The sequence below is a fragment of the Vanacampus margaritifer genome, chromosome 19, assembly GCF_051991255.1.
Source record: "Vanacampus margaritifer isolate UIUO_Vmar chromosome 19, RoL_Vmar_1.0, whole genome shotgun sequence".
Taxonomy (NCBI): Eukaryota; Metazoa; Chordata; class Actinopteri; order Syngnathiformes; family Syngnathidae; genus Vanacampus; species Vanacampus margaritifer.
In genome coordinates, this window is record NC_135450.1 from 18,170,683 (window position 1) to 18,182,825 (window position 12,143).

The 12,143-nt window shown below is 47.6% G+C and overlaps 2 protein-coding genes across 4 annotated transcripts in view; one reads left to right on the forward strand and one right to left on the reverse strand.

Annotated features, from left to right (window-relative positions):
* The window catches only part of LOC144039083 (potassium channel subfamily K member 2-like), a 19,889-nt gene extending 11,249 nt beyond the window's left edge, over positions 1-8,640 (reverse strand). Inside the window, exons 1-4 of one of the 3 annotated variants that reach the window (XM_077552033.1) lie at positions 8,494-8,640; positions 5,824-5,993; positions 297-503; positions 26-215 (exon numbers count right to left, since the gene is read on the reverse strand). In XM_077552033.1, coding sequence (XP_077408159.1) covers position 26 — 1 coding nt within the window. In that variant the 5' untranslated portion in view covers positions 27-215; positions 297-503; positions 5,824-5,993; positions 8,494-8,640. Of the gene's footprint in view, positions 1-25; positions 3,789-5,823; positions 5,994-8,493 lie in introns of those variants that run through there. The other 2 variants (XM_077552034.1, XM_077552035.1) reach the window with 2 other exon arrangements.
* The window catches only part of LOC144039085 (fibrinogen-like protein 1), a 4,930-nt gene continuing 1,300 nt past the window's right edge, over positions 8,514-12,143 (forward strand). The window contains exons 1-6 of the mRNA XM_077552036.1: positions 8,514-8,661; positions 8,749-8,964; positions 9,984-10,103; positions 10,405-10,519; positions 10,594-10,731; positions 11,465-11,681. Of these exons, the coding sequence (XP_077408162.1) occupies positions 8,530-8,661; positions 8,749-8,964; positions 9,984-10,103; positions 10,405-10,519; positions 10,594-10,731; positions 11,465-11,681 (938 nt within the window). The 5' untranslated portion in view covers positions 8,514-8,529. The remainder of the gene's footprint in view (positions 8,662-8,748; positions 8,965-9,983; positions 10,104-10,404; positions 10,520-10,593; positions 10,732-11,464; positions 11,682-12,143) is intronic.

Here is a 12,143-nt window from a genome sequence, read left to right on the forward strand (position 1 = left end):
CCGAGGTTTTGCGCGAGCGACTTACTTGTCGACCATCTCGCTTCTCGCTGGCCTCCTCCACAGATCGGATTTCCAAAAAGCGTGCTTCGGCGCCCTCCTCCTCCTCACTGGAGTTGTTGTGGCGTGACGGACGTGGGCGCGCTCCACATGGCTCCTCCGCCGCGTCGTCTCCAGCCGAGCGTCAAACGCGGGCAGGACATGACGTCGTTCCGCACCTGCCAAACGCCAGCAGGCGTCGCACAAACACGCTAAATCTCACACGGCAAATCCATCCGGGGATGGAACGAGCGCTCCACCTGCGGCGGCTGCCGGACCACCACCACGTCGATGACCACCGCCGCCGCCGCTCTGCACGTCTGCCTTCGCCGACGGACGACGCTCGCTCTGCCTGCTTGCTTTGGGCGCGCGGGAGAGAGAAAAGAAGGAGAGAGAGAGAGAGAGAGAGAGAGAGAGAGAGAGAGAGAGAGAGAGGAAGGAGAGAGAGAGCCTCTGATGGAGAAGTGCTGTGAATTGCGACACAGCGAGACCCCCCGACACATAAAGACTCATTACTGCTGCTGTTTTGGTTAGCAGCAGCATTCAAATTCAAACGTCATAAATAGCAACAGTCATTACAGTTAAGAATATACAATACGTAATAACATATTAATAACAATGACGCCAACAATAATAACAAGTCCAATTTGAATAATGCTTTTTGTAAGTACAAATAAAAAAACAAGACGAGATGAAAACGTTTTCCTGCTTTTGTGTGAACTCGTCTTTGGACGATGATGCAACAGGACGTCACCTTTGCGACCTCAACATTTGGGAAAGGCCAACACAAAATGGCCGACCCCGAGTAAGTCAGCGATGTTAATGTTGTGGCCTTCACAAAAGATTTTGGCTCCGCTTTCACGTCGGCTGCTCGACATCAAGCACGTCCGCTAATGGAAGTGACGGACGCACCTCAGCTCAAGATTTCTTTCAAAATTCATCCGCCGTGTGATGAAAAAGGACCCGCGACGCCGCCTCAATAGAACAACACTCGGCAGGAGTGTATTCTTTATCCTCAACCAAAAATATCAGATTTGGCTTGTGTGTGCATGCCAACCCCCCCCCCCCCCCGGTGGCCATTTTGTGCGCATGAATAAATCGTGATGCAAAAACGTTGTCATGCTTCACATTTTTTATTTATTTTTTATTTTAATCTGGGGTGAAAAAAGAAGACGAAGCAACACAAACAAACACACTCGGATCGTGTCGTGAGTTTGCTGCTATAAAAAAAAGAAAAAAAGAAAAGAAGAAAAGCCCAGATTTGAAGTGCGTTCTTATGATTTGGATTTTTGAAGTTTGACGCAAGCTTGCGGTGAACGACCGGACGCTCTTTCATGTCGAGTGCTTTCTTACAGCTGCAGCTTAATCTCAAGAAGGTGAAATTGACTTTGGTTTCACGACGTCCTTTTGCTCTCTAAATGCGACCAAAGGAGAAATATTCGGAAACTTGAACTATTTGTCAGGCTTTGCTATTGTCTGTAAACTAATGAGGGGGGAAATGAAATGATTTGCTCGTAAGACGATGACTGATGGAGGGGAAAGAGGGGGGGGGGGGGTGATGACTTCCTCAATGTCAAGCATTTACACACCAATGTATTTTGTGTGTGCGCGTGTGTATGACGTCCATAATCTCACTAAAGTGAGCACACCCCTCACATTTGAATGTTTCCTTTCATGGGGAAAACATTGAACGACGCTGGCAACAAAAGTGCGCACACCCCTAAGTGAAAGTGTCGCTTGAGCTGGAAGAGATTGTTGGCCAGGCAAAATTGGGATCTTCTCACTTCGGGGTAGACTCACTTTTGTTGCCATCATTTGAGGCACAAATGGCCGCCTTGATTTCCATTTTTTTTCTTTCTTGTTTTGGATGTCAGTGGCACCTTTTGGTACGACGAGTGCACTTGGGCAGCTCATGACGATGAATGTGAAGTGGGCGGCGGCCTCACAAGGGCATCGCTGAAAGAGGACAAACGCAACTGCTCCGTTTTAAAAGCAGCGCACGAGTTGAAACGGACAGGCCGCCGGGTGGTGAAGCAGCATGTGGCGCACCATCCAAAATTCAAGCTAACTGCTAATCGACGTTTTGAGAACTGCTTTTTGTGGAACCTTCAAGATGTACACCATACTCAGTTTGCGCTAGTTTTCCAAAATAAAAGCTTGCAGGTTAATAACACAGTTATTTATAACACACTTTCTTGGCTTATTCAACAAAATAGTTGGAGTCCGACTGCAAAAAAAAAAAAAAAAAAGCCAGCAAATGTTATTTATTGCTATGCTTTTATTTTGAAGGCCTGTTGCCCCGATGTAGTCACAACTTGACGGAATGTTGCCGTTTATTGAAGCTTTTTTCACACAGAAATTTCCGAGTGGCAGAAGTCAAAATGCTCAAATGCAACTTGACCTCAGTCTCCACAAATATATGCATTATTATTTCATTTATTACTGCTAAGCGAAGAGAAGAGCGTGTTCAATTTTTTTTTTATTATTTACGAGTCGCGCTTTTGTGTATTGATGTGTCCAAAAAGAAGGCCTAGTAATTCCCGATTGCTCTTTTGTCCCAGAAGCAGACGAGAACACGACAGACAAACAAAAACGTGGCAACATTTGCAACAGCGGCGAGAAACAACTTTCAGTCAGTTAGCTTAATGCTAACATAGAATGAGAAATGCCATAGACAGGCTTTTCATTTAAAAAAAGAGAACAACGTTGTCCTTTGACAGGAAGTCACAAGCGCAAACGTGATCGTCAAGCTGATTTTGAAGTGCAAAATGTTGAAATCCGCACTTGTCATGTCGCGGACTGGACCAGACCGGACCGGACCGGACCGGACCGGACCACCTTGTCATCCTCCATTCACATCAGCAGCAAAACATTTGTATTGCTACACGCGTGCACACGTCGTCAACGTGCGTGCGTGCGGACTTTGCCCAAAGCCAATTAAGCTTCTCTAACCACATTTGTGAATATTGATTTTGTTTGACTTCTGTTGGGCTCGTCGCTCGCTTGCCTTGAGACAAGAACCGAATGATTACAAAACTGCTCTAACATTGAGGTGGATTTGTGATCAATGATTTATGAAGAAGTGGCCTTGGAAGCGCAAATATGTTTGATCATCGTCATCATTTTGCCAACTCGCAGTTTTACGCAACTCCATTCCACAATCATATCATCTTGATCCTCTGTGTAGAATGGCCAATATGAGTGCCGCACTGATAAGCTGACAGATGAGTTGCGACGTCTGAAAGATTTTTAAACGTGCGTACGTCGCTACGAGTGTTTTGCTCGTCCAAATTGGCTGCAAGAAAAAAAACCCGCCTGCTGGTCCTGAATGACTCGTTTGAAATGTGATTGCTTCAGCAAACAGTCCCGAGATGAGAATTTCAATTTCAACTTCAATTTCAATCGATTTCGCACAATTTAAAAACAGTGCAAGGAGGAAATGAAGTGGAACGGATTCAAGTTGTACGGTTGAGCACTTCTCAAGGCTGCGGGCAGATGACGTTGACATGGCAACCCAGAGAGGCTGAAATCCGATTGGACAACAACGACGACACAAACATCCACAAGGCGCAGTGGAAGAAAACAAAGAGACTGTTTGGAGCAAATGAATACAAACGAAGGGAAGAAATCTTGCACTTGAGCCAGCGAAGATTGCGATTTGGTTTCGGGCCTCGCTGGCGTTGGCTGACGAATGGCGTCATGTCGGCGGACATGCAAGGTGAGCAATAAGCTAAACCGCCTCATAACTCCAAAGCGCGCCCCCCCCCACCCCCGCCCCGCCCCCGCCTCATAAATCTCGTCACATGACGGGCGGCTCGTGACAGGAGAGCAGATCGGCGGCCTCGTCCAGATGTTTGCTAACAAGGATGATTGCCGGAAAAAGGATTAGCAAGCGGCGCTCTGCAAACAACGCAAAGTGCTGATTGGCCAGATTGAGGTCCGATGTCAGCGTATGAGTCATCATTTTCATTTGACGGCGGCTCATTAGCGGCGCTGCCGAGACTCTTGAGCGCGGCGGCGGCCGTGTCAAAAAGCGCCGGGGGCCGCTTAACCCGCAGTCGTGGCGCCAGCGGAAACTGCCGGGACACTTCATTAGGTACGCCCACGTTGCTTGCGTCATCACGAGCGAGGCATGCCTCGCAGATCCCGTCTGCTCCTCAAATGGGAGACGTGCCTGAAGGCGCTCCAGGGGGGACGCCTGACATTTGCAAATCCAAGACAAAAGCATTTGTTCATCCAATGAATTTAGGCTGTTCAATTTGGGTTTCCTAAAAAGACAGCATTTGCCCCAGAAGCAAAATGGTTTCGCCCGACTTGTCACATGTCAATCACTTGAAATCCTCATTTCTAATTCAGTTCATTATTTCTTTTGGAGAACAGCGATTTACTAGGATCCCAAAAGACGACACTTGTGGTTTCCTTTCATTTACAATCCATCAGAAATGTCGGCGGCCATTTGTGTTTTCTCGTGATGCAATTGCAAGACGGCGCCATCATGAAAGTGCAGGAAGTGTCAAGGAAGCTTTGATGGAAAGGTGCTGTGTGTGCGTGCGTGAAGTGGTGCATTATGGGTAATCGATCAGTCAGGCTGCAGTCACGGAGGTCCTTCGTGTTATTTCGTTTTTCCGCATCTGAGCGAGCGCAGGCTAAAACCTTCTCCCCTTTCCCCCCTCGTTCCCCCCCGTTGGTGTCGGTGCTGGCCCGTTGCCACGGTTACCGTGCAGGCAACGTCACGGCAAAATGTAATTCCTGCCCGTATGGCTAAATGGCGTCGGGGTCCTTTCAACTTCTCACTGGAGGGCCAGCGACGGCGTCGGGTGCCAAGTTGACATCTTCCCTCACGAACAGTCGCCACTCGATTAGCAAAAAGCCTGCGAGGGAGGCAGGAAGGGGGGGGGGGCAGGGGGGGCGTCATGCGTCATTGTCACAGTCGGGCGTCCGTGTCAGGAACATGACACGGGAACAAAGCGCAATGATTACTTGAAAAAGAAACCTCGGAAATGCTTGGATGACCTCACAACCCTAAATGTCCTTAAAAGACAAAAAGAAACGTCTTGTCAATTTGACACACCAGAGACAAGAGATAATTTTTTGACATACACGCACTCACAGACAACAATGAGGCGCTCTAAGGTGACCATCCAAAGGGAATGCAAAAATATATGCGATGAATAAAATCACTTTTTTTCCTCCTTTTTTACAACAATAAAGATATGATTTACGTTTAGATATTGAAAGGAAAGTGTTTTTTTCCCAAATATTGACTTTGATGGACTTTCCAGGTTGGTGAAAGTCGACCTGAAGAAGATCCAAGTTTGCCTTTGATGTGTTTTTGAGTTGGGAGTCCTGAACGGATCCAATTGAGCGCTTCTCTTCACCCCATTTGCCAATCAATCAATCGGCCCTCCGTTGTGATGTAAGTGCCCCCCCCTCCCCAGGCAGCGGAGTCCGCCACCCGCCGCGAACGATTGGCGACTGGCGTCATCGGCCACACGCCGCGAGTGCGGATGTCTCCATCGGCGACGCATCATCATTAGCGGGAAACGCCACATGGTCGACGACGCCCACACAAAAATCATCAACAAATGGATGATGCCGTTCGTTTGCGTTTTTGTGCCAATGAAATCCTCCGATTGCACGTCTAGTGCTGAGTTTTTCTATTGGTTGAGCTCGGTCACATGACATGTCTACTCAGAAAGTTGTTGTTTTCCAGCTGAATGCTAATTTTGACATCTTTTGATTGAGTCACTTTGGAAATATTTCAACAAATGTTGTGTTAGCACCGACCTGAGTGGAGGAAGCGGAAGAGGTGGTGACCCGGGTTGTGGAGGGTCCAAGAGGATTTTGTCTTGTTTCTTGTAGAGTGCAGATCGTGATGATTTAAAAAATAATAATTGGGGAGGCCAGTCCTCGCTTTCCATTGCAGATTTTGTCTTTTGTGTGAGCACCAAAGCAGCCTGTGATGGAGGAAGAAAGAAATGATTCAATTCAACGTGTGAAATTCTCACCAGCAAAAAGTGCTGATGTCGTTTGTCACATTTGATGTGATGCACGTGTGACGCTGTTCGTCGTGAAGAACTCGCTTGATGATCGTCATCAAGTTGCATTATAGTGCCACCTTGTGGTCGCAAGGATCATTACACCCTCCTGCACTTTGCATGTTTGCCTTCAGGCGCTTGTCAAATTTTCCAGCGGTTTCCTCAATGACTTTTTTCTTCTTTTTTTTTCTTTGGATGTTGAAAGTGACGTCAGAGTTCGGTCTGGCAAGCAGCGAGGACGTCAACAGTCAAGTAGGCGGCGGAACTAGCGGCTTGGCCCGATAATAGGATAACCCCCCCCCCGTCCCTCAAACGCCCACTCAGCCCCGGCCCCACCGGCCCGGCCCGGATCAACTCAGCCCACTCGGGATCTGAGAGCAGGATTAGCCGAGCGAGCCAACGTTTTCCTTGGGGATGCAAAGAGCAGCAAACGCGCGCTCGGCAGCGACTGCTCATTTCCCGCCTTTTTTCCTTCCACTTCTTTTTTTTTTTTTTTTTATAAAGAGCTCCTGCTCATTTCCGGCGGCCCTAATGAAAATGGCGGGGGGGATTAAGTGAGCCAATCTGTTTGCATCTATTTACATGTCAATAAACACGAGCGTGCTTCAGCACAGATGAAGCTTTTGTCAAGAAAACGCGCTCACTTGTTGTTACGCGCAAAGAATGAAATCTGAAATCAGAAGATCACAAACAATTGCAAATATCACAAATTTCCATTTTTTCATGATCTGAAAATGACACACAAATGAACATCAAATAAGTATTGACTTATTTATGAAAATGAGTACTGCTACTTACATTGAAATATTATAATCAACGAGTTCATTCTTAGTTTTGATGAATAATTGTAGTTTAGAGTTTGTATTTTCAACGTGTGCAAAAAAGTATTTATGATGCGAGTAAGCAACTTTTCCAATGGCTCAAAATGATCTAAGACAGGAATGTTCTCATGAATAATTCATAAACAATACAATATGCAAATCGTGTGAATGTATGCATCTGGTCTCCAAACATCAACAAAGTCACAAAAACATCATTTTCTTTCTTTTCGTGGAATGTCACAACCGCCGTTGAATTTCCTTTCAAAATGTGCATCGAAACGCTTTCAAAGGTTCATTTCTCGTTAATGATGTCATTAAAAGTAGACATTTTGGGGCAGGCTTGAACGGATTAACGGCCTTTCCATGTATGTGTATGGGGCCGTTGATTTGACATACGAGTGCTATAGTTGACATGGTACTCATATCTCAAGGTGCCACAATCTGTTTGGCAATTAAAGTAACTATTAGTCAGAAAAAGATGTAAAATAGATACCAGAATACTTTCTATAAATATGACTTTTTTTTTTCCTTCTTCTCTTGAGCACATCCCTTCCCCTCTTCCGCTTGCGCCTCCCCATTTCCTGTGTGTGTGTGCGTGAATCCTCTTAGCGTCGGATTATGTTCCTAAGATGTCCAGTGAAAGGGAGAGCGCCAAGCAAGACGGCAGAAGACGCAGCGAGCAGCGGCGAGCAGCGGCGAGCAGCGGCGAGCGAGACGAGGAGAGCGAGGCGGGTGCCAAGCACAGCCAAGAGGAGGCGTAGCATGGGAAGGGGGGGCCCCCGCCCCAAAGGATGGGGTCGGAGGTCGTCTCTCAATGAGGTCAGTACCTTGACGTCGGCCGTCTTTCACCATTTAAGCGTCAGAAATTGTGCTCGGACACATTTTTCATTTGACACTTTTTTGGGAAACGCCTTTTAGTCGTGTGGAAAGCGTTTTACTGGCATGCTTAAGTTTTCAGGTGATTTATTATTATTATTTTTTTACCTTTAGTTGACTTTTTTTGCTTTGATTTGTGAGCAAAAACTTGTGAACAATGTGATTCTTCAAAAGAGGCTTCAAGTTGTTTTGTTTACTGTCACACTGAACGACCACCTCACTTTGTCTTAAAGTCCACTAGCTTAATGCTAACACATAATGGCAAATGCCATAGATGGGCTAATGAATAGCATCGTTCACATATTTAGATGACAACACTTTACAGGCATATTTTTCTTGATTCTCTGCAAAGAAAAATTCATATTACTGCCACACCGCGGAGACTGTAGAATATGCAGGTCTGCAAAATACTGCCCCCGTGTGGCCAAGGTGCAAACACCAGAAGGAGCAGCACAGTGTGCATTGAATTTCATCAAAATGAATTGATTTCAATTCTAATTAATGTGATGTCATTCGCAATTTTTTTTTTTTTTTTACAAAGAAATATTTCATAGCAAAAGTGAGATTTTTTGCGATTATTTTTTTCGGGGGGTGGGAACAAATGATTGGCATTTAGGTTTTGCACGGTTACAAGCACGGTAGGTGACTGAATGAATCTTGTATGTCAAAGTTTGTCACGTTGAGCGTGGTCCTCCTGGTAGGCGGAGACATCAGAGCCTCACCTGTTGAAGTCCGGCCCGGGGGCCCGCTAAGCAGCCATGCGCCGGCCCGCTTGGGCTCTCTGGGCCCTCCTGGCGCTTCTCTCGGGTTCGACGGCGGCGGAGGAGGAGCACAACGGCACCGTGCAGAGCGTCGGCGGCGGCTCCCAGTGCGGCGAGTACACCAACCAGGTCAGGAAAACACAAAGTCACTCATCATGATGACGACGGCGGCGGCGGCGGCGGCGGCGGCGGCGTTCTCACCAAAACCGCCGTCAGGTGCTGGAGGGCGGCATGTGCCGTCTGGTGGCCACGCTGCCGCAGCTGGACGAGCAGCGCTGCCCCGACATGTTCCGCTGCACGGACGAGGTTTCCTATTGGCTGCACCAGAACGACGAGCGGCAGCGGCAGATGACCTCCCTCAAGGAAACGGTGGCGCAACTGCGCGAGGAGCTCAGGAGCCATCGACATCGCATCAAGGCCTTGGAATTGCAGGTGATCACGCTCGTGAGGACGGACCACCGCGTTCAACTTTTGAAAGCCCCCCCCAAAAAATCTGGACCATAAAATGTTCAATTAGCCACCCCCATTTGTGGAACCATTTTTATTCGAGATGGGCCAGGTATGGTATCAGGCCTTATTTTACGGTATCGGTACTCGTGACGGTGGCCGATACCAGTCGAACGACCATGTGACATTCGCAAGATGCTAGCACAAACGCAATATTACGTTTAGACCAGTGGATCTGCAAACAAGACTTTTGACTTCCAATTTAAGTACACTGACATGGTGACCAATCCCACTTCTGACACCAATCCAGTGTCAGAAGTTGTTCAGATGAGGATGACACCCTTAGGTATCAGAAGTCAGACGTGCTTAAATGAATATTTCTTGACATGAGAGCCAGTCCCACTTCTGACATCAATATGGCATCAGAAGTGGGGTTGGCTAACAAGATCAACACAGCAAATGAGTCCATAATCCCACAGGATTCTTTTGTAATTTTAAAAAGTAATGAAGTGGGATTTGTTTACAAGAATGCCAATCCCACTTCTGACACCAACGTGGCATCAGAAGTGGGACTGGTTTACCACCCCCGTTTTGAGACCAACGTAGCATTTGAAGTGGGATTGGTCTCCAAAAAAGTCACATCAGATGAGTCGCTGTCAGAAGTGGGACCGTCTCGCAATCCCAATTGTGACACCAGCGCAGCATGTGAAGCGTGACTGGCTGACAATCCAACTGTGGTGTGAGAAGCGGGATTGGTGGCAGTACAGTAGCTTTCATTTCCCCCCTCAGCGTCTCGTTTGGGCGTCGCGTAATGAGTCAGCCCCCCCCCACTAACATATCCTTGACCTCGCTAGCTAACAGGATTAGCTTCATGCGCCATGATCCGCTGAGCCAATGACAAGACACGGCGGCGGGCCAGAGGTGGACTCATGTGACGCGGCCACGTGCGTCACACTTCTTCTTGATCGTGTTTTTTTTTTTTTTCCTTTCCCGTCGGCCGGCAGCGTGACGACAGAAGCCTCGCCAACGGCACCTTGGAGCGACGTTTGCACGACGTGGAGCACCACTTGGCCGGGGCCGTCAGCCTGCTGCACCTGCAGGGGACGCTCATCCTCAATCTGCAGGTAGCACACTCAAAAGGTGTGCCTCGTTGTTGGCCACGAGTGCATGCACGTCACCAAAGGGTGGTGGAGTGGGGGATTTCGAAAAATGTTTAACGTCCGACATGACAGCCAGTGTGTGTGGACAAGGACTTCTGCAGGCGTGGCCACTTTAGAGCGCCTCGTTGTCATGATGTGATCGATGAAAGGCTGAAATCCGGAAGCCTCATTTGACATTTTTGATGTGATCATTCAAATTGCTGACATTTCTTTTCACTTGTCAGCGACTTTTCAAATGCGGATCTCTTTCGCCGATGCCTTCTAGAACCAAGTTCACAACCTGAGCCAATTAGTGGAGCAGGCCAAGAAGAGTCCCGGCTGTTTGGTCAACATGGTCCGGCCCAACCCTCTCATGAGTACCCAGCAGGACTTGCACCCGGGTAGGCGCCTTCTCCCCGGGAAGTAGCGTCATCCTCCAGTAGGGGGCGTCTTCATCCTCCTTTGCTTCCTTTAGAGATTCACCACATGAGGAACTGTCCCATGGACTGCGCGTCCATCTACTCCAACGGAGCGAGGCGCTCGGGCGTGTACACGGTGGTGCCGTCGCTTGGCGGCACGCCGGTGGAGGTCTACTGCGATATGGACACCGACGGTCAGCGGCACGTCAGTCGGCGCCAGTTCTGCTGTCAAATGAGTTGTCGTGTTGAAGTTGGCTGGAAGCGGTTTTGCTGTGACTAACCAATCAGACCACAGAAAAATGCTGACCCGGCTGCTTGACAGACACATTTAAAGTTGCTAAAGGAACTGTTCCATTGTTCATCTATTTGAAATGGGCCAGACGCCACGGACTTCCGACTTGCGTAAATCGCACACCTATGCTGTTTCCGCTTACTGCTGTGACATATCGGCTGTACGTGTCCCAATACTCAAATTGACACCCTTGAGCCCCTCAATTATGCCTTCCCGTTAATGGGTGCGAGTGTGTAGGGCGTAGCTGTGTGATTTACGGAAGTCCCGCCTCCTCCTACCTAACTGTTGGTAATTCTGTCCACTGGAGGGCGCACTGATGACCACTTAATGACATTCTGAAATTTGGCCGTGTAGCGACATTTCAGATGACATGACATGATATTTTCGGAATATACGTGTAATTATTTATTATTATTATGTGATGCTTCAGACCCACTTGCGATTCAATTTAGGTGAAAGTGGCCACAGAATTAAAATGAGTTGGACACCCCCGCTCTGCCACTGGCATAAATAGATGAATACGCGAGCGGTATTGTAAAACTCTCTCTCTCTCTCACACACACACCAGATGATCTCTCACAACGCTAAGGGTCAATCCCGCACTCACGGCCAAGATGGCGTTTCCTTGCGCGCAGGTGGCGGTTGGACGGTGATCCAGCGGCGGCTGGACGGCTCGGTGAGCTTCGACCGCAGCTGGCGGGAATACAGAGCCGGTTTCGGCGACCTCCGCTCCGAGTTCTGGCTCGGCAACGACCACATTCACCATCTGAGCGGCCAGAGCGACTACAGCCTGCGCGTCGACCTGGAGGACTGGAGCAACAAGCACAAGCACGCGCTCTATCAGCACTTCAGGTGGGACGAACACTCTAAAAAAGCAAAAAAAATTCACGGTTCTGCTACAGAAAAGCGCTTTCGTGAGCGATGCTAACTCGCTGCATGGCACCAGTGTGACGTCCGCGGCTTTTTCACATACCGTTCGTTAGCTCTCCTCACTTAACCAGTAGAGGGCAGTCATGCCCTAAATGTGCGTAGAAGAAGACATGAAAAGGAAGTTATTGACCTCATGTAGCTAGCAGCTAGCTCTACCTTGGAATAATGTTGAAGCATTGTCTAGACGTTACTTTTAAGACAATGTCTTTAATTAATATGAATAATTAATTATATATAAAATTTTATATTGATAAAAAATTAATCAAATAACTTATAAATAATTCTATATTAATCATATTTTATAATATATTTTTTAATTAACTAATTTCTTAAAAATATATATTATAGATTATAATATTAATATGTTGTAAATTATATTTATAT